The following is a 20,324-nucleotide window of genomic DNA, read 5'->3' on the forward strand; positions in this document are numbered from 1 at the left end:
CATTTCAATTGGAAAGGATCTCTTTCCCTAATAATAAGAGAGACTCTTTACCTAATAATAGAAGAGACTCTTATTATTGGAAGGATCTCTTTACCTAATAATAAAAGAGACTCTTAACCTTCTTTATATTTAATGTGATTCTTTTTATAGTCACTTATTGACAGAAATAAGGTCAGTGTGCCTCCAAAACAGGGAAGAAAAAAAAAGTGTGTTTTTCTACTCTCACATACCTTGCAGCAGAACACTTCTGACACCCGACGACACACCAAGAAATTCTGTTCTTCAGTGGACGCCAGTTGAGTGTCCTGTAATTCAATTCAGTCCTGACACTATCTACCTGAAGACAGGTGAGGACTCAGTCTCACAAGATTGCCCCCCACTTTAGATGCCAATTGCAAGCCAAGTTGTCCTTCTGACTGACTTGCAAAAAATCGGTGTTCCCATGATGCCCCTCTGCAAGTTGAAATAATTTGCTGGAACAGCTCAGAGAATTCAGAGAAACACTTCACTTGTATTTACCAATTTGTTGTAGAGGATATTACAAAAGATACAGTTGAGCAGCCAGATGGAAGCGATGCATAGAGCAAGGCATGTGGGAAGGGATGCAGGCCCTTTCTGGGGCTCACCACCTTCCAAGCACCTCCGTGTGTTCAGCTGTCCAGAAGCACTCTGAACCCAGTTCTTTTGAATTTTTATGGAGGCCTCATTACATAGGCATGATTAATTAAATCATTGGCCATTGATGATCAACTTACCTTTCAGCCCTTCTCCCCTCATTAGAGGTTGAGAGGAGGGACTAGAAGTCCCAGTCCTCTAGTCATGCCTTGATCTTTCTGGGGACCAGCCCCCATCCACAGCTACCTACCTTCCCCCACCCCCAGCCAATCAGTCATTAGCACACAAAAGACACTCTTATGAGGTGATTCCAAGTTTTTTACGAGCTGTGTGCCAGGAACCAGGGTCAGAGATGAAATATATATTTCTTATATCACAATAGCACAGTACCCAAATTCTTTGAGTGTCGGTTTGGTCTGCTACTTAGTGGTTACTTCGTTATTTGTTTGGACCTCTAAATTCCAAAATAGAATGAAAACAGTTTTCAGAGTGATGTGTATAATACTGCAGGATAAAAAATATATAGATAAATCAAAATACAGGAAAATAAGAGTTGAAAATAAGTCAGAAAATATACAGAAAATACTAAGGTAAGATACTAGTGTTTTTCAAACTTTTTTTGACAATCCATTGTTGGACATATATTTTACACTGCAACACACATACATATACACAAACATTTCCCAAAGCAGCACTTACCCTTACTACTTGCATGCACTCTGATACTTTCTTTCTACTCTTTTATTTTTTCCTTTCTCTGAGTGCTTCTTTCAATTTACTAATGGATTTTGACCTCCAGTTTAGAAAACAGACCTAAATTATAGGAGGATGGGTACAATAAGTTTGATTTACATTCCTTAGGAGGTAATCCTAGGTAATCTAGGGAGAAACAAAAGCATGTTTCTGAGTAGTCATAAATGAATTAAGACTGTTTGGGGGTGAGATGGCGTGTCTGATAAACTTCTCAGGTAACTTTGATCTTTGTTAAACTAGTATGATGTTCAATTGGTCTTGCCTAACTGCAGTGTTGCTTTGTAGCTAAGGAGACAACTGGCTCAGGAGAAGTACCTTAGGGAATCTTTAGAGAAATCAGCATCAGCCATGCTCCTCAAAATACAAGAAATGGGATCAACAGTGGAGGTAGAACGAAAACAGGTAGAAATATTTCTTTTCCTTGTGTGGTTTGGGAAATGAAACCAAAGAAAAACTGGTATTTTACCTATAAACTTAAAATTTTACTAATTTCCTCTAGATTTATTAAAATATTTACTTTTTGTTAGCCATATGTTAACAATCTTACTACAGTTTTTTTTTTAAGTTAGTGCAAAATAAGAAAGACCCTAATGTCATTATTCAACACTCTTAATTAATGAATCAGAGAGCTAAGGACTGGAGAGGTTAATTTACCTCAGGCTTTATAGAGGTGAACTCTTAGCTCCTAAGAGAAAGATAAAGTATTTTTCCCTTATACCATACAATCTCTGTTATAGACATTGATTTTGGAAGGCATAGCCCTGGTCTCATGCTGTATATGTCTGACATGGATAGAAAATAAAGTCTAAAGCGATCTAACACTGGAAGCGTATCAATAAGTAAAACAGTCAGGACTATATTTACACTGCTGTTTTCAATTATCATTTATTTTAACATGATATTTCGCCTTCATATTTGTTATTTGAAGTACCTACAAATAATTTAGAATACTTTAAATTCTAACCAAGTCAGTTCATATTTTCATATTTTAATATAATTGGATGACATAATCTTTATTATTTTAACCAATGGATAAAGTTTCCCTTCATAACTGAATTATAACAAGGATTCTACTTTAGGAATTGCAAATGATCCTTTGTTGCTGTAACTTGCAATGCCAATATGGTAGCCATTAGCCACATACGGCTATTCAAATAAGTTAAATAAAAGATTTATTTCTTCACACACTAGCCACATTCAAGTGCTCAGTAGCCACTTGTGGCTAGTGGATTATTGCATTGGAGGTGCACAGAAGTTTCTATTGGATGGCACTGCTCCAAGACCGCATTCTGTTGAGATTTTAACTGTAACATAGACTAACTTCTTGTTGCTTCTCAGTGACATTAAGGTTGGAATGTTGCCTTATACATGTGCTATAAGGCAGCTTATTTGAAATCTTTATCTTACAGAAAAGGAATTTTTCTTATACAATTTCAGGTGCACATTTTGCAGCAAAACTGCATTGCTCTACGTGATTCTATACAGAGCACTCAAGAACTACTGGCCCAGGAACAAAAAAAAAAAGAAGAGTTGGAGATTGCTACTTCACAGCTCAAATCTGATCTAAGTATGAAAATAGATGCTAGAAATCACCTTCTTGTTAGTTTTTTGAGATTTCCTGGAAAAACTCTTAAGATCCCAAATTCTTAAAGTGGCCAGTGTTATTGGTATTTCCGACAGTGCTGTATGTAAAAAATTGCAGATTTCCCTTCTACCTGTAGTACTGAGACAGAGAAGGAATGTTGTTAATAATATATTTGACCCTCTTAATTGTAAACTATTCCTTATTTGTTTTTTTCCAGCTTGTTTGTGGACCTGGGAATATTTGGTTTCTAGACATCTGGCTTGAATATTGGGCAAAAAAGTAAAACAATAGATTGAATATTTGATAATAGAATATTAGTAAGGTAGTAAGGCCATGAATCCTTGATAACTTATGGATTCTGTCAGTTCATCATGTCAGATTCTCCATTCTTCATGTTATCAATCTGTTTTGGTTAACCTATTATTTGTAGAGATGGATAGTTGTAAGGTACCTTTAAGAGAGCTTAGATTAATCTCCTCTTTTTATAGATGAGTCTTCAAAGATGACAGAGCTAGGAAAGGAAAGAGCCTAGACTTGATCCCAAGGTGTTCGGTCATGTTTCTTCTAACCCATCAGCCTTTTACCATACTACTGTTGGTAGTACTTCATTATAAAGCAGTTTCCAGATAGTCTCAATGACAGAGGTCACAGAGTTACAGGGCAGTGCTTCATGTGATTAATACATCATGGTTTACACCGAACTTTCACATAAACTATTTCATTCAATACTCAAAGCTATCCTTCCAGAGTTACAAAAGGAAAAAATGGCAAAGTAAGACCTAGACCTGGATCTTCTAACTCCAAGCCTAGTGTACTCTCCAGTTCACCTTCTGTGCTCTGTGGCTGTGATGGGGGCAGAGAATACCAAAAAGGAAATGGAAATTATAAAAAATATAGAGCAAGAGTAATCTATTCAATGTTTTGACTTACTGCTTTTAGCAGAAAATATTCCCTTTTCTTATAGTAGTGAATTACTGTGTGAAGTTCTCACCGACAATGCCCCTAGATAATTTTCTGTCTTTCCTTAATTGTGTGCCTACAAAAATACATGTATATTTTATGGTGCTGCCACATTATCTCATTTGAGCACTGCAACAACCTGTCAGAAAGATAAGAAAATACACACATTCTATAGAAGATACAAAAGGGGTTGAGTGCGGTGGCTCACGCCTGTAATCCCAGCACTTGGGGAGGCCCAGGCAGGTGGATCATGAGATCAGGAGATTGAGACCATCCTGGTTAACACGGTGAAACCCCATGTCTACTGAAAATACAAAAAATTAGCCAAGTGTGGTGGCACGCGCCTGTAGTCCCAGCTACTTGGGAGGCTGAAACAGAGAATCGCTTGAACCCAGGAGGCTGAGGTTGCAATGAGCCAAGATCGTGCCATTGCACTCCAGCCTGGGCGACAGAGCAAGACTCCATCAAAAAAAAAGAAGATATAAAAGGATCCGCACTGACTGTACCCCTGTACCCAAAGACCCACAGCAAGTAGAATAGCTGAGCCTAAAACAGGTATCTATTATATTAGTTGGCCCTCTGAATTTTTATGTTACTTTCTTGTTGGATTAATGCTTTATTTTTGAATTTTATAAAGAGTTTGTGCAACACCATTAAAAAATGAAGATTAAAACAACAATAATTCAAACTGACATGAGGAAAAGGAAGCCTGTCTGAATGCCAACTAGGTGCATAATATTGAATTATAGACGACATATATGCAATTTTATTACTTTAAGGTACAAGTAGTTGTTTGAGCTACATTAATAAAAGGAATGCCTTTAAATATTTGCTTCAGTGAATTAAAACATGTAATTGTTTATCAACAATAAGCATTTATATGCAGATTTATAGTACTTAAGATGAATAAATTGTTCTTCAAAGTAAGATAAACACTCCCCTTTCATTCTTAACTTTGATTAGTAGAATTTTCCCAAAGTCATATAGTTCATCTTTTTTACCCTTCATGTATTTTAAATTAGAGTTTATTCTGATGAATTGTGGATTCATATGTTCAAAAAGTATAGTTTTTCTAAGGTATATCCTATATAAAATATCAGTTTTTATGTGTTTTATAATTTCTGGCTTTAGAATATTTAAGTGAAACAAGACTGATAGATAGATACAAATTTTTCTGTGAAGGCAAAACATTACTCTCAGATAAGTTTACACTTTTTGGCTACTAGTATATAATGCCAAACTGTTCCACAATTTTCTGTCTTTGGTTTTCTTTTCACTGTACATGCTCTGAGTGGTTTCAAATCTTTTTTTCCATACAAAATCATCCTCCTGAGTTCTAGACCAGTATCTTACTGCCAACTAAATATCTACATTTGGATGCTTTGCAGATTTGTCAAAACACATAGAAAACTTAAGTGTTTCACTCATTCTATCCCTGAAACCTGCTCCATGCTCTGTATTCCCTATTTAGCTGAAGAGTCCACTGTTCACCCTGCTGCCCAAGTCTGAATGCCAGATGTTCTCCTTGTCTCATCCGTTGTTTTACCCCACCAGTAAGCCACCAAGTCCAAAAGTGCTCTCTGTTGACTGTTTCACAGATCTGTTTTTCCTCTGTGTCTCTGTTGTCATGACCAGTGAGAGTCGGTCCTCATTGTCATTACTTTATTGAATTGTCGTTTACTCATATGTCAGTTACTTTAACAGCTGCTAAATTCATCTCCTTGCCTTTATTGTACCTTTGTTAGAGTGATCTTTCTAACAAAAATCTTTTGATCATGCCCCTCCTCAGCTTAAAATCCTTCAGAGACCTCATTTCCCATTGCAAATGACTGTGGACTAGTTTCTTGATAATTCCATAACAGTTTCTAGTCTATAAAACTATGATAGAAATAGTTGGGTTCTCCTTATCTCTACAAAAAATAGACATAAAATATTTAAAGCTTCTCACTATGTGATTTTAATGTAGCAAGTTACTATTATCATAATTATGTGGAATTTTTGTTTTTAGCTTCTAGAGATGACCTCATTTCCAAGTTGGTTGAAGAAAATAAGGTGAGTTTTGAAGTTGTGGAGTACAGAGGTGGTCTTTCCTCTCTTCACTAAGTCCTATTTCCTCTTCCATGTTGGCTTACAGTGCTGCTTATTCTCATCAAAGTTTTATTTAAAAAGTTTCATGTAAATGAGTAGTATATTTAGGATAATAGTATTAGGAACTAAGAAATCATTTCATGAAGGTTATTAGAGTTTGAAAAATGTCATTTGGCAAAAATAATAAGACTTACTTGTGTTTTTTGCCTATTGTAAACTAATTGTTATAAAATAAACTTAATGAAATGTAAGAAATATAACTACTTTTGGTGTTGGTGGTTGCACAACAGTGTGAATGTGTTTAATGACACTACACACTTACAGTGATTTGAATGATAAATTTTGTCTTATGTATATTTTGCCATAATTTTTAAAACAAAACATAATGATTTTATATCTTACTACATTTCTAAGTCTCTTGATGTGTCGATTCTATTTCTTTTGGATGCTATCTCATCCTGTGTTATATGTTGTCTGTTTTTCTTGAGATGCTTCTCCTGGGAAAATAGAAGGGTGGTTCTTCCTCTGTAGGAAGAAGATTTATACTTTGTCCTTCTCCATTCTGCTAAGTACCTTTTAGGGAAAGCCCCACCTACAATGCACATCTGTATCACTTCTCTCATCTCAAAGAAAACTAGCTTTTTTTTTTTTTTTTCTATAACCACAGAACAAAGGTGTTTTCTTCTGCTCCACTCTCGGTTCCTTGTTTTTGAAAATATCTTCACTTGTAACTTTAAAAGATCCTTGAATGTGTTCCTTTGAAGTCATAAGATCTTACTGCTAATAAGAAAAAATGTGTATGTTTAATAATAACAAATATTTAATCTTAGGAAGTAGAACTGTGATATAAAGATACTAGGTATATTTAGGCTATGGTTTCAGGCAAATTCTAACTGGAATCTCAATATAAGAATGGATTTAATAAACAGTTTTCAAAAAATAGGCTTTATTTTTAAGAGCAGTTTTAAGTTCACAACAAAATTGAACAGAAGGTAAAGAGATTTCCCAAATACTCTCTGCCCCTATTCATGCATAGCCTTCCTCATTAGCCGTTTGATGGATGTCCATTGAAAAAATGGATGCACCATTTTACATCCCTCACCAGAGTGGTACATTATGACAGTTGATGGACCTATATTGACACATTATCACCCAGAGTCCATAGTTTACATTAGGGTTCACTCTTGGTGTTGTGCATTCTATGGAGGGTTCACTCTTGGTGTTGTGCATTCTATGGATTTAAACAAATGTATAATGACATATATCTACCATTATAGTAGTTACGTTTTATAGTATCATTCAGAGTAGTTTCATTGCTCTAAAAATCTTCTGTGCTTTGCCTATTCATCCCTCCCTCCCCTTCTAATCCCTGGCAATCATTGATCTTTTTACTGTCTCCATAGATTTGCCTTTTCCAGAATGCCATATAGTTGGAATCATATAGTCTATAGCCTTTCAGACTGGCTTCTTTCACTTAGTAATAAGTATTTATGTTTCCTCCATGTCTTTTCATGGCTTGATAGCACATTTTTCTTTCTTTTCTCTTTTTCTCTCTCTCTTTTTTTTTTTTTTTTTTTTTTTTTTTTTTTTTGAGATGGAGTCTCACTCTCACCCAGGCTGGAGTGCATTGGCACTATCAGCTCACTGCAACCTCCGCCTCCTGGGTTCAAGCGATTCTCCTGTCTCAGCCTCCTGAGTAGTTGGGATTACAAGTGCCCTCCACCACACCTGGCTAATTTTTGTATTTTTAGTAGAGATGGGGTTTCACCATGTTAGCCAGCTGGTCTCAAACTCCTGACCTCAGGTGATCTGCCTGCCTCAGCTTCCCAAAGTGCTGGGATTACAGGGATGAGCCATTGTGCCTGGCTGAAAGCTCATTTATTTTTAGTGCTGAATAATATTCCTTTGTCTGGATATATCACAAGTTATCCATTAACTTACTCATGGACATCTTGATTGCTCCAAGCTTTGGCAATTATGATTAAAGCTGCTATAAGTATCTGTGTGCAGGTTTTTGTCTGGGCATTGGTATTCAGCTCCTTTGGGTAAATCCCAAGGAGCATGATTACTGGATCATATGGTAAGAATATGTTTAGTTTTGTAAGAAATCACCAAACTGTCTTCCAAAGTAGCTGTACCATTTTACATTCCCACCAGCAATGAATGAGAGTCCCTGTTGCTCTACATCCTTGACACCAGTTGGTGTTGTCAGTGTTCTAGATTTTGGCCATTGTAATAGGTGTGTAGTGGTATCTCATTATTGTTTTAAATAAACAGTTTTGATAAATAGTTTTGAAATAAACAGAAGTTTAGGAGTTGAAGATACCAAGATTTTTATACATTCTGTATAAGACATTTATAAAGTTCCAGTGTATGTCATTGGAACTTGAACTTGTACTGGCCGAAATACAAAACAGTTATTTTTATAGGGGTGCACATACTATCTCTTATATGTGAAAAAGAGAGTAATTTTTTTTCTTATAGAACGTGCAGATATCTTTCAACAAGGAACATGAAGAAAATGCATATTTGAGGTCCGAAATAATGTCTCTTCATGAAGCATCAGAAAAAGCACAAGTAAATACTCATGATTTTGCTAGTTTTTAGATGTTATTTAATTTTGTTCAATTAAATAACCAAGAAACAAAATTAGTCTTGATTATATAAATTCATACCATCTCCATCGCCCAACTTTTCATTTCCATAAGATTTATTTCATCTTTGAAACATTATCAAATTAACTACATTTCTCATTTCACTCTCCAAATTCCTATGATATATAAGTATACAAGATGTACCACTAAAATTATGCACTAGTTTACACTTTGCCTTTGCTTGCTTTCTAATTTGCTCATTAAATATATGTATTTCCCCCTCCAAAGTGAACTTCTGAATAATTCCATGGCAAGGGCTATGTCTTATACTTTCTTTGTATCTTCTATAGTAAATAATTATACAGTAGGAACCTAACAAATGCTTGCTGGATTTTGAAGTTAGATGTAATCATTTCTGGGATGGTGATTCCCAGATTTAGCTGATGTTTTATATATATGTGCATCTGCAACAAGAAGTCACCAGATATGCAGGCAAATTGGAGTTACTTATCACAGAGCCGAAAGAAGTGTTTATCATTTAAAATAACTTTTCTCTTGGTACAATTTGATTGTCTCAGTATTAGGTTCATAGTGTTGCTGGGCTCTCTGCATAATAAAAATAATGAAGTATAAAATGAATGTGTTTTTAAATATAATAACATCAACTACTATTACTCTTCCTATACTAATAGTAGGTAACATTTTTACTGAGCCCCTTCCACATTCCAGGCACAATTCCAGGCACCTTATATTAGTAACAAATTGTAATCCTCACAATAGCCCTATGAAATGGAAACTTATTCACATTTTAAAGATAAGGAAGCTGATGTACAGACAAGTTCAGGAACATAGATAATAGGTGGCAGAGTTGGAATTTGAACTCAGGTAACCTGGCTCCAAAGAAAAGTAGCTATTTCTTTTCAAAGAGCAAGGGTTCTCTGTTTTGTCCCCAGGTATTCTTTGATGAATAGCTTGTACATCTGCATCTGGTGTGACTTTAAGCCCCTGAATTTGTTTCTAACTACTGTACTGCCCATACCACTTGTGATGTTTGCCAGATAATCTTTTATTTATCTTTTCTTTTACTCCATTTTATTTTTTGCATGTTTTTTTCCTAGTGCTCCTTCAAAGTTGCTTGTTCTTGAAGAACTTGTTTAAAACATAAGATCTTTGCCAAATCTACCTTGCAAAAATAACTGATAATTGAGATAAATGTTTTTCTCAATAATACAAATTTCAAATTATGAAAAGAGAATTATTAACTACCTACATATATGATAGATCTGTGTAGCTCAAACAATTTTTGTTTTATTTTGAAAGATTAATCTCATGATGGTAAAATCATCCATATTTTGCTTTTATGAATATTGTCAGCTGGTGGTGAAGGAGCTTAGGTATTTTGTGTTACCAGCTAAATAATTCTGAATGCTCATGGATTTCTATAATATTGGCTAGGTACTGACATTGTAAATTCCATTTTGCAGATGTCTTGCTCTAATGAACCAGTGTTCAAAGTTGTGAAGAATAGAAGATCAGTAAAATGCCATATGCTTCAGTTGCTCTACCAAATCAGCAACTCTCTTAATTTAGAATTATTTATGGTATAGACTTTTAATATTTGGAAGTACTTTTTAAACTAATGACATGTGAATTGAGGATAGGTTAAATAGATTAGGTTCATATATACAGTGAGATACTATGCAATCATTAAAAATAATAATACATAAGTAAAACTAATTCTTTATTGGAGAGACCAATGACTTGCTGTGTGTGTTTTCTTAGGTTTTGAATGACCAATTGACTAAAAAGTGTTCAGAGTTGAGCTGCATGCTTCAGACTGTTACTATGGAAAAAGCCAGAATCATTGCTGACCATCAGGCTATTCTGCAGGTATTCGTTTAACACGAAAGCCAACCAGAAAGCCAGCCTGGTTGATAGATCTGGAAATGTTTGTGGCCAACTGGAGAAATAAAATATTTTAACAATAAATTTCAAAAAATCTACTGAATTATCTTATTTCTATTAGTGCTTTTCAATTTTCATCAGAGGGGTGATTTGGCCTTACACTCAGGGCTTTTCATGATTTCTTCTCAAATATCATCACTTGAGGAAAAATAATTATTTGTCCCATTGTTTATAGAATCATGGAGAACACGTATGACTAACCCTAAAGTACTTAACCTTTTCCTCAAACACCTTGCGATTTCTCCTTTTGCTTATGCCATTTTCTCTGCTGAGAATGCTTTTTACTTCATCTTCAATATCTGAAATTCTGTTTATTCTTTAAGAGTCACTTTCATCAGGCAGCTTGATCATCCCAACAAGAAGGGATAAGTTTTCCCTTTCAACTTCTATTCCTGGGACACTAAACAGACCATCATAGTAATAGATCACTTTCTCTTTTTGTGAGCACACTTACTATATATACTAAGCATTGTGCTAAGGATTTTACACATATTACCTCCTTTAATTGTAGCAGCCATTATGTAAAAGGATATTTGTTATCCTCATTTTACAGATAAGAAAATGAGGGTTAGAGAAGTTCACTTGCCCAAATTCACCTAACTAGTAAGAAGTAGAGTTGCGTTTTAACCTAGGGTGACTCCAGAGTCAATGTATATAATCATTATGTTATGCTGCATCCCTATTCTGCATTCTCTAGTAGTAATTTATGTGCTGGTTCATTTCCTAGATTACACTGTGAGCTCTCTAGAGGCAAGGACATTACCTTATATATCTTTATTTCTCATAGTGCTAAGCATGCTTTGCACATAACATATACTCAATAAATATTTAGTTTTTAACTCTGTGCAAGTATAATGCTATATCTAGATAGGATTATAGTGGTGAACAAGACAAAATTCCTACTTTCATGGACTTATAATTCAGTGGACTGAATATATAGTGAAATATTTATTACAAATATTTCAAAATTTTGGAATATAACACAATTGGGATCCCATTTTACCAGTGTGAAGACTTGCTTTGCAATCAAATATTGTTAAAATAAAAGTTTTTAAAAAAGTATTTATAAAACTAATTGTTGATATGTCCTGTATTTGCAAAAACTTTATGGATTATTTGTAGGGGTATATGGTACATAAAAATGTCATGTTTTGATAATTCCAAAATGGTGAGCCAGAGAAAATAAATTATGTAAAACAGTTATAGTGCTTCTGCTGTAACATTATCTGAGTGCAATTTAAGATAGTCTTAAAAGAATTCACAGCAAACTGTTAAACATGATAATCCTTAGAATGTGGGATTATTTGGAGGGGAAGTGCAGATAGAGAGGAAAGGATCTTTTCACTTTATATACATTTATATTGTTTTACTTTTAAAAATAAAGTACCATATTGAAATTTTAAAATACCAAAAATAATTGTAATATAATTTTCTATATTTAAAAATTTGTTGGTATTAGGAGTTTTATAATTTTTCAGCAGGCTGGGTAAATAATGCATCTTGACTATTGGCTAGTGGAGCTATAAAATGATAGAACTAGTCAACTCAGAGGAGGACAAAGAGAAACTGGGCATTGAAATAAATTGTTTTAAAAAGAGGTTTTATTTATGTAAATGAAACTTGTTTTTTTAAGTTAGTTCAGTGTTTTTGATCAGTTACTCCAAATGACACCCTATCAAAAGACTTTCTGGAGCTTCAACTTCTAATATTGCTTTTAACACTCAGGTAGAGCAGAAAATGATGTCGCAGACATTTCAAGAACAAAACTTATTGCTGGATGCAGCCCATGCTAGTATCACAAATGAACTACAGACTGTTCAGAATGAGAAAACCCAACTCCAAGCACATCTGTAAGTAAATTATGGGCAACTTCTTATACATCTTTTGTTCTTGCATGTGTGTTTCTTATCATGTGTCCGTCTCAGTCTTATCGTCAATGAAAACATTTGATTCTGCATTTTTTGGGCCAGCCACAGAGCTAAAATAAAGACTCTGCCCTCAAGAAACTAGTTTTGTTAGAACATTTTGGTAACTACTCTCAGTCAGGAAATATGTTCTATAAGAACATTTAATTGCTCTTTCTGTTAAATTAGAACTCTAATTTAGCTTTCATATGTTCTTGTTCTCTTCCTGCAGGGATCATTTAATCCTTGAGCATAACCAGTGTATCCAGAAAGCACAGGATGCTGAAAAGAGAACAACTGTGCAAAAAGAGCTGCTAGAATCAACTATTGCAAGATTGCGAGGTGAATTGGAAGCATCAATGCAAGAGAAGAAGTCTCTGCTAGAGGAGAAAGATAGATTTCAGAGGGAGGTAGGTAGAAGCAAATTTACATTATCTTCTCGTTGTGGTGTGATGATGTTTTAAAATTGCATTCTAAATGCAAAAGACAAGAAAAGAAATAAAACCCAGATGCAGTTTGTCTGAGTTGCCCAATAAAGAATCTTTAGGTGGCTAACCTATGCCTTTTAGCATGTGAAGTAGTCTGTGCCAAATAGAACAGTATATACTTATCCAGCGTTAGTGAATGTTAACTAGTAATTCACACATCCTCGTGTTAGTTAAGGGGTCAGATTTTAAAAATTGATTTCCCCTGAAGGAGTGGGACAGTGAAGGTTAAGGGGGAACAGCCCTGTCTTCCTACTTAGGAAGGAACCAGCAGAGTCTGACATGCAGACATGTCTTTCTAATTTCAGGGCAATTTGTGAAGTCTGCTCTGCCTCAGAGACTCCCTGATTGACCCCTTTTCTGAGAGGATGTGCTATCTCTGCAGTGTAGGTATTAATTGACATACAGAATATGTGTACTATAGTGGAGCCTGTCAGCTGCTATAAAATTGACCTATTTCTTTTTTTTTCCCATCCCCCTTGGGCAGGTTAATAAAACAGAAAAAGAAATAGCGCAAGAAAGATGCAATTTGGAAAAGGAATTAGCTAAAAACAAGGTATTTTACATTTTACTTGCTGATATTTCACTATATTTCCTTCTGTATTGCTGACTACTGTATCAGCTTATCTTAATGAGGAGATGGCTGAGGAATACCAAGCTGCAGGGAAAGGAGAGCTATGAAGCTGGATGCCACTCAAAGCATACCAGTCACTGTAGCAGAAGGTTGTTTCTGGGGAACATTTTCTTGTTGAGCATCTGATGTTTGCCAGTGAGTCATCACTGCCTCTGGCCCTAGTGTTAACTGAGGATTCTAGCCAAGAAGTCACCTGAGAGTTAGCTAATGGGCCTGTGAGAGGCAAAGAGATGATTGCTGACTAGGCTGTTTTTAAATAAAAAACTAAAGGCTGGGTGAGGTGGCTTGCGCCTGTAATCCCAGCACTTTGGGAGGCCAAGGCGGGTGGATCATTTGAGGTCAGGAGTTTGAGACCAGCTCAACCTACATAGTGAAACCCCATCTCTACTAAAATACAAAAATTAGCTGGGCGTGGTGGTGGGCGCCTGTAATCCCAGCTACTCGGGAGGCTGAGGCAGGAGAATCGCCTGAACCCAGGAGGCAGAGGTTGCAGTGAGCAGAGATTGTGCCATTGCACTCCATCCTGGGCGACAGAGCAAGACTCCCTGTCAAAAAGAAAAAAAAAAAAAAAAAACTAAGGCTGCCTAAGTACCTATCAGCACCTGCCACTTTATCTTCAAGGTACCATTTTCTGGGTTCTAAAACAGTAGAATGTCCAGAGAAACAAATGAAATCCTTATTAAAATTAAACAAGAACCAATCTTTAAAACATTGCTGTTTGTGTTTCAAATTTTGAAGAGAGTAAAGATTATGTATCACTGTCATCTGGAGAATATATCTGGAACAGCAAGGAGTTATTAGCTCACTTAGACAAGAAATCCAGCAATAGGTGTTGGGTATAGTCGTCAAGCCTTGACTGTTTCTTTGCTTCTGGTTTGCCCAAGTAGCATTTGTATTACCATAATACAAATACAAATACATGTAAACTTTTAATTTAAGGATTGGAGAGAGGAGAAATGCTAGAGTTTGAGCCTGAGCTCAAATGCAGTTACCACCAAGCTAGCAGGTGCTTTCTCTGGTTCTAGTGATATGAAAATAGTCCACCCTAAAAATCCTCAAATGAAGCTGACTTCCTGTGGCAAGGACTTTGGTGGTATCAATTTGACCTCAACCATGCTTTCTAAAATTGGGAAAATTGGTGACTACTATTAAATTCAGTAATGCTTTTTGCTTAAAAATGTTAGTGAATGAAAGCGGGCGTGGTGGCTCACACCTTTAATCCCAGCACTTTGGGAGGCTGAGGCGGGCAGATCACTTGAGGCCAGGAGTTTGAGACCAGCCTGGCCAACAAGGCAAAACCCTGTCTCTACTAAAAATACAAAAAAAATTAACCAGGTGCGGTGGCGCACACTTGTAATCCCAGCTACTCGGGTGACTGAGGCATGAGAATTGCTTGAACCTCGTAGGTGGAGGTTGCAGTGAGCCAAGATTGCACCACTGCATTTCAGCCTGGGTGACAGAGTGAGACTCTGTCTCATAAAAAAGTTAGTGAATGTTACATGGCCAAGGCAAATGCTGTGAATATGTTTGGGATAAAAACATAGCATTATTATTTTGCTTGTCTGGTTTCATTCATCTTAATGTAGACTAAGTGTAAGTTCCTGGTGCTGAAAGATACTTGCTCATTGGAGACATTCTATGAAGCCAAATGATAATGCTTATAGAAAATCTCATTTTGTGGTATATAAATTGATTTTTTAAATATGTGTTCTTTTAACGCTATGCTTTTTTAAAAAGTCAGGTTAATTGTTATAATTTACATACAGTGAAATTCACCCTTTTTTAGTGTATAGTTCTGTGAATTTTGACACATACAATCATGTAACCACCACCAAAATCAAAATATAGAACATTTTTGTCACCCTGAGGATGTTCCCTTGTGCCCTTTTGTAATCAATGCCTTCTTCCACCTCCTTCCCCTGGCAACCACAGATCTGTTTTTTTTTTGTCCCTGTAGTTATAAATTATCCAGAGTGTCATATAAATAGAATCATACAGTATGTAGCATTTTAAATTTAATTTCTTTCATTTAGCATAAGTCATTTGAGATTCATCCATGTTGTGTGTCAATAATCTGCTCCATTGCCTGGATGTATCAGTTTCTTTATCCATTCACCAACTGAAGGACATTTGGTTTGTTTCCTGATTTTGGCAGTTAATAAAGCCTCTATAAATATTCAAATATGCACATATGTATTTCTGTTGGGTAAATATCAAGAGTTGGATTTCTGGTTCCTGTGATAAATGTATGTTTAACATAATAACAAACTGCTCAACTGTTTTTCAAACAATCTGTACCATCTTACATTTCTATCAGTAATTTATGAGTTCCAGTTTCTCTACATTGTCACCAGCACTTGGTTGTCAGTTTTTTAGTTTTATCTATTAGAATTTGTGTGTAGCAGCGTTATCACTGTGGTTGTAATTTGCATTTCTCCAATGACTAATAATATTGAGCTTCTTTTCCTGCACTTATTTGCCATTACAAATTGAAGTATCTCATCAAATCTTTTAACCATTTTAAATTCAGTTGTTTTTCTGGAGTTTTCAGAGGTTTTAAAACATATTCTTATAATCTTAAAAATATTTTTACTGTTTGTATATATACAAGTCTTTTGTCAGATATGTGTTTTATAGATATCTTCTTCCATTTTATGACTTGTCTTTTCATTTTCTTTCAAAGAGCAGAAGTTTTAAATTTTAATGAAGACTAATGATCAATTTTAAAAATTTTGTGGACCATACTTTTTGAATTTTTGCCTAACCTAGGATCACCACAATTTTCTTTTTTGTTGTCCTCTAGAAGTCTTATAGTTTTAGGTTTTATAGTAAGTCTATGATCCATTTCAAGTTAATTTTTATGTATCATGCAAGGTATTGTTCAGGGTTCATTTCATTTTTTTTTTCAGGGTCTCACTCTGTCGCCCAGGCTGCAGGGCAGTGGCACAATCACAGCTCACTGCAGCCTCAACCTCCCCAGGCTCAGGTGATCCTCCCACCCACCTCAGCCTCCTGAGTAGCTGGGACTGCAGATGCATGCCACCACACTCAGCTAATTTTTTTATTTTTTGTAGAGACGGAGTTTTGTTATGTTGCCTGGCCGGTCTCGAACTCCTGGGCTCAAGCAGTCTGCCCAGATATCTCAGACTCCCAAATTGCTGGGATTACAGGCGTGAGCCACCATGCCCAGCCTAGTACCTTTTTAAATTTCTCCATTGGTGGGCTTTCAGGTTGTTTCAACTTTTTGGGTATTAATGATTCTGTGAGCATTTGTATACAATTTTTTTGTGTAAACATATGTTTTCAGTTGTCCGAGGTATAACCTAGGAGTGGAACTACTGGGTCATATGATTACTCCATGTTTATCATTTTGAGAAACTGCCAAACTCTTTTCCAAAGTGGCTACACCATTTTATAATCCCACCAGCAATGTTTGAGAGTTCCAGTGTCTCCACATCCTTACTAACACTTGTTATTGTTCACATTTTTAAAATACCCATCCTAGTGGGTGTGAAATATCTCACTGTGGTTTTTTAATTGAGGTGAAATTCACATAATTTAAAATTAGCCATTTTAAAGTGAACAATTCAGTGGTATTCAGTACATTTGCAGTGTGGTGCCACCACTGCCTCTGTCTAGATTCAAAATATTTTCATCACCCCAAAAGGAAACCCTGTACTAGTTAAGCAGTCACTCCCCATTCCCTCCTTCTCCCAGGCCCTAACAACAACTAGTTGGCATTCTGTCTCTATGGATTTACCTATTCTGGATATTTTATATAAATATAATCATACAATATTTGATCTTTTGTGTGTGGCTTCTTTTACTTAGCATGATACTTTTGGGGTTCTTCAACATTGTAGTACGTATCAGTACTTCATTTTATGGCTGAGTAATGGTAATTGTATGTATGTATGTGCACACACACACACACTCACACACACACCAAATTTGTTTATCTGTCCATCTGTCAAAGAACATTTGCACTGATTTTACCTTTTAGCTATTGTGACTAGTGCTGATATGAACCTGTATATACATATATTTCAGTACCCCTTTTCAATTCTTTGTGATATATATATCTTAACAGTGGAATTTCTGGGTCACACGATAATTTTATGCTTAACTCTGAGGAATCACCAGTTTTCCACAGCACTAAACCATTTTACATTCTTACCAGCGATGTACAAAAGTTCCCGTTTCTCCACATCCTCACAAACACTTATTTTGTGTTTCATTATAGCCATCCTAATGGGTGTGAAGTGGTACCTCATTGTGGTTTTGATTTGCATTTCCATAATAACTAATGATGTTAAGCAGCTTCTTGTGTGCTTACTGGCCATTTGTATATCTTCTTTAGAGAAATGTCTATTCAGATCCTTTGTTTTTAAAACGGATTATCTTTTTAATTATCAACTTGTATGAGTTCTTTACATATTCTAGATACTACAACCTTATCAGATGTGATTTGCAGGTATTTTCTCCCATTCTGTGGGTTGTATTTTTACATTGATAATGTCCTTTGATGCATAAAAGTTTAAAAAATTTTAAGTTTGGTTTATCTGTGTTTCCTTGGATTGTTTGTGTTTTAGTATTATATTTGAGAAACTCTTGCCTAACTCAAGATCATATAGATTTATACCTTTTTTGTATTTTAAATTTTTTTATAGTTTCATGTATTAATTTAGGTCTTTGATCCACTTTGAGTTTATTTTATATGTGCTATGAGGTAAGGGTTTGACTTCATTATTTTGGCTATAGATATGCAATTTTCCCAACACTGTTCGTTGAAAAGATCATTCAGTCTTTCTATGGAATAGTTTTCACTCCCCTGTCAAAAATCAATTAATCATAGATATGTAAGTTTATTTCTAGACTCTTAATTATCTTGCATTGATCTATATGTCTGTCGTTATGCTAATACCACACAGTCTTGATTACTATTGTTTTGTAGGAAGTTTTGACGTCTAAATGTGAATCTTCCAACTTTTTTTGTTGTTGTTGTTGTTGTTTTTTAAAGATTGTTTTAGTCATTCTGGGTCATTGCATTTCTATATGAATTTTAGGACCAGACTTTCCATTTCTGTAAAAAAGAACAGCTGGAATTTTGGTAAGGTTTACATTGAATCTGTAGATCAATTTGAAGAGTATTACAATCTCAATAATACAATTTGTTGTATATTTTCTGTATAAAGTATGTCCTCACTTAATGTCATCAGTAGGTTCTTAGGTTTCAACTTCAAGTGAAACGACATACAGCAGGTCCTTGAATAACATCATTTCATTCAGTGTTGTGTTATGATGTTGATAAGAAAAAAATGGATTTTGTTATACATTATCATTTCACTTAAAGTTGCAGTCTCCAAGAACCTATCAATGACAGTGAGGACTACTGTATAAGATAGTGTCATCTCTATAACTATCTCTATAAACTATATCTCTATAAATTATCTCTATTTGTAATAGAGATAGTTATTTTTTGTAGAGACGGAGTTTTGTTCTGTTGCCTGGCTGGTCTCGAACTCCTGGGCTCTCTATTTGCTATGTCTATTTGTAATAGAGATAGTTTCACTTCTTCCTTTCCAATTTGGCTGCCTGTTATTTCGTTTTCGTATATAATTGCCTGATAGAATCTCCAGTGCAGTATTGAATAGAATTGGTGAGAGCAGACATCTCTGTCTTGTTTCTGATCTTTGGGGGAAAGCTTTTAGTTTGTCACCATTAAGTATGATGTCAACTGTGGGGTTTTTTCAATGCGCTTCATCAGGATTAGAAAATTCCCTTCTATTCTCAGTTTGTTGGGAATTTTTGTCATGAAAATATGTTGAATTTTGTTAAATGCTTTTGCTATGTCTCTTGAGATGATTTTGTGGGTTTTGTTCTTTGTTCTATTACTATGGTGTATTACAGTGATTGACTTGAAGTGCAAAACTAAGCTTGTATTCCTTGGATAAATTTTATTTGGTCATGTTGTCCTTTTTATATGTTGTTGCATTAGGTTTGCTAGTATTTTGTTAAGATTTTTTGCATCTATATTCATAAGAGATACTGTTCTGTAGTTTTATTTTCTTGTAATCTTTTTGGTTTTGGTATCAAGATAATATTGGTCTCTTAAAATGATTTGGTAAGTATTCCCTCCATTTCTATTGTTGGGAAGAGTTTGTGAGGGCTTGGGGTTAATTCTTCTTTGAATATTTTGTAGCATTTACCAGTGAAGCCATCTGGTTCTGGGCTTTCTTGTATGTAGAAGGTTTTGTTTTTTTGTTTGGTTTATTATTTTTATTCTTATAGGTCTATGCAGATTTTCTACCTTAATATGAGTCAGTTTCAGTAGTTTGGTTCTTTCTAGGAATTTGTCCATTTCATCTAGGCTATCTAATTTGTTAGCATACTATTTTCAGAGTAGCCCCTTGTCTTTCTTTCTGTAAGGTCAGTAGCAGAGTTCTCTCTTTGATTTCTAATTTTAATAATTTGTGTCTCCTGTATTTTGTTCTTGTTTAGTCCAGCTAAAGGTTTGTCAATTTTGTTGATCTTTCTAGAGAACCAACTTGTGGAAGTTTTTATAGATTTTTCTCTATCTTATTTCTGCGTTAATCCTTACTGTTATCTTCTTTATGTTTGCTTGGGGTTTAATTTGCTTTTCTTTTTCTAGTTTCTAAAGATAAGCTTAGGTTATTGATTGAGAAATATTTCATTTTTTAAATGTAAGTGCCTATAGGAGTCACTCTGAACCTATTCTGG

General features: G+C 35.1%; 1 protein-coding gene across 16 annotated transcripts in view; it reads left to right on the plus strand.

Moving 5' to 3' along the window:
* Nucleotides 1-20,324, plus strand: part of CCDC150 (coiled-coil domain containing 150) — a 94,298-nt gene that overhangs the window by 24,378 nt on the left and 49,596 nt on the right. For 13 of the 16 annotated variants that reach the window (XM_063647770.1, XM_054477072.2, XM_054477079.2 and 10 more), the window contains 8 exons: nt 1,654-1,770; nt 2,806-2,935; nt 5,922-5,965; nt 8,486-8,578; nt 10,378-10,485; nt 12,286-12,410; nt 12,697-12,874; nt 13,437-13,505. In XM_063647770.1, the coding sequence (XP_063503840.1) occupies nt 1,654-1,770; nt 2,806-2,935; nt 5,922-5,965; nt 8,486-8,578; nt 10,378-10,485; nt 12,286-12,410; nt 12,697-12,874; nt 13,437-13,505 (864 nt within the window). Of the gene's footprint in view, nt 1-248; nt 348-1,653; nt 1,771-2,805; nt 2,936-5,921; nt 5,966-8,485; nt 8,579-10,377; nt 10,486-12,285; nt 12,411-12,696; nt 12,875-13,436; nt 13,506-20,324 lie in introns of those variants that run through there. The other 3 variants (XM_063647773.1, XM_063647774.1, XM_063647776.1) reach the window with 2 other exon arrangements.

Source organism: Pongo pygmaeus, chromosome 11, assembly GCF_028885625.2.
Source record: "Pongo pygmaeus isolate AG05252 chromosome 11, NHGRI_mPonPyg2-v2.0_pri, whole genome shotgun sequence".
Lineage (NCBI taxonomy): Eukaryota > Metazoa > Chordata > Mammalia > Primates > Hominidae > Pongo > Pongo pygmaeus.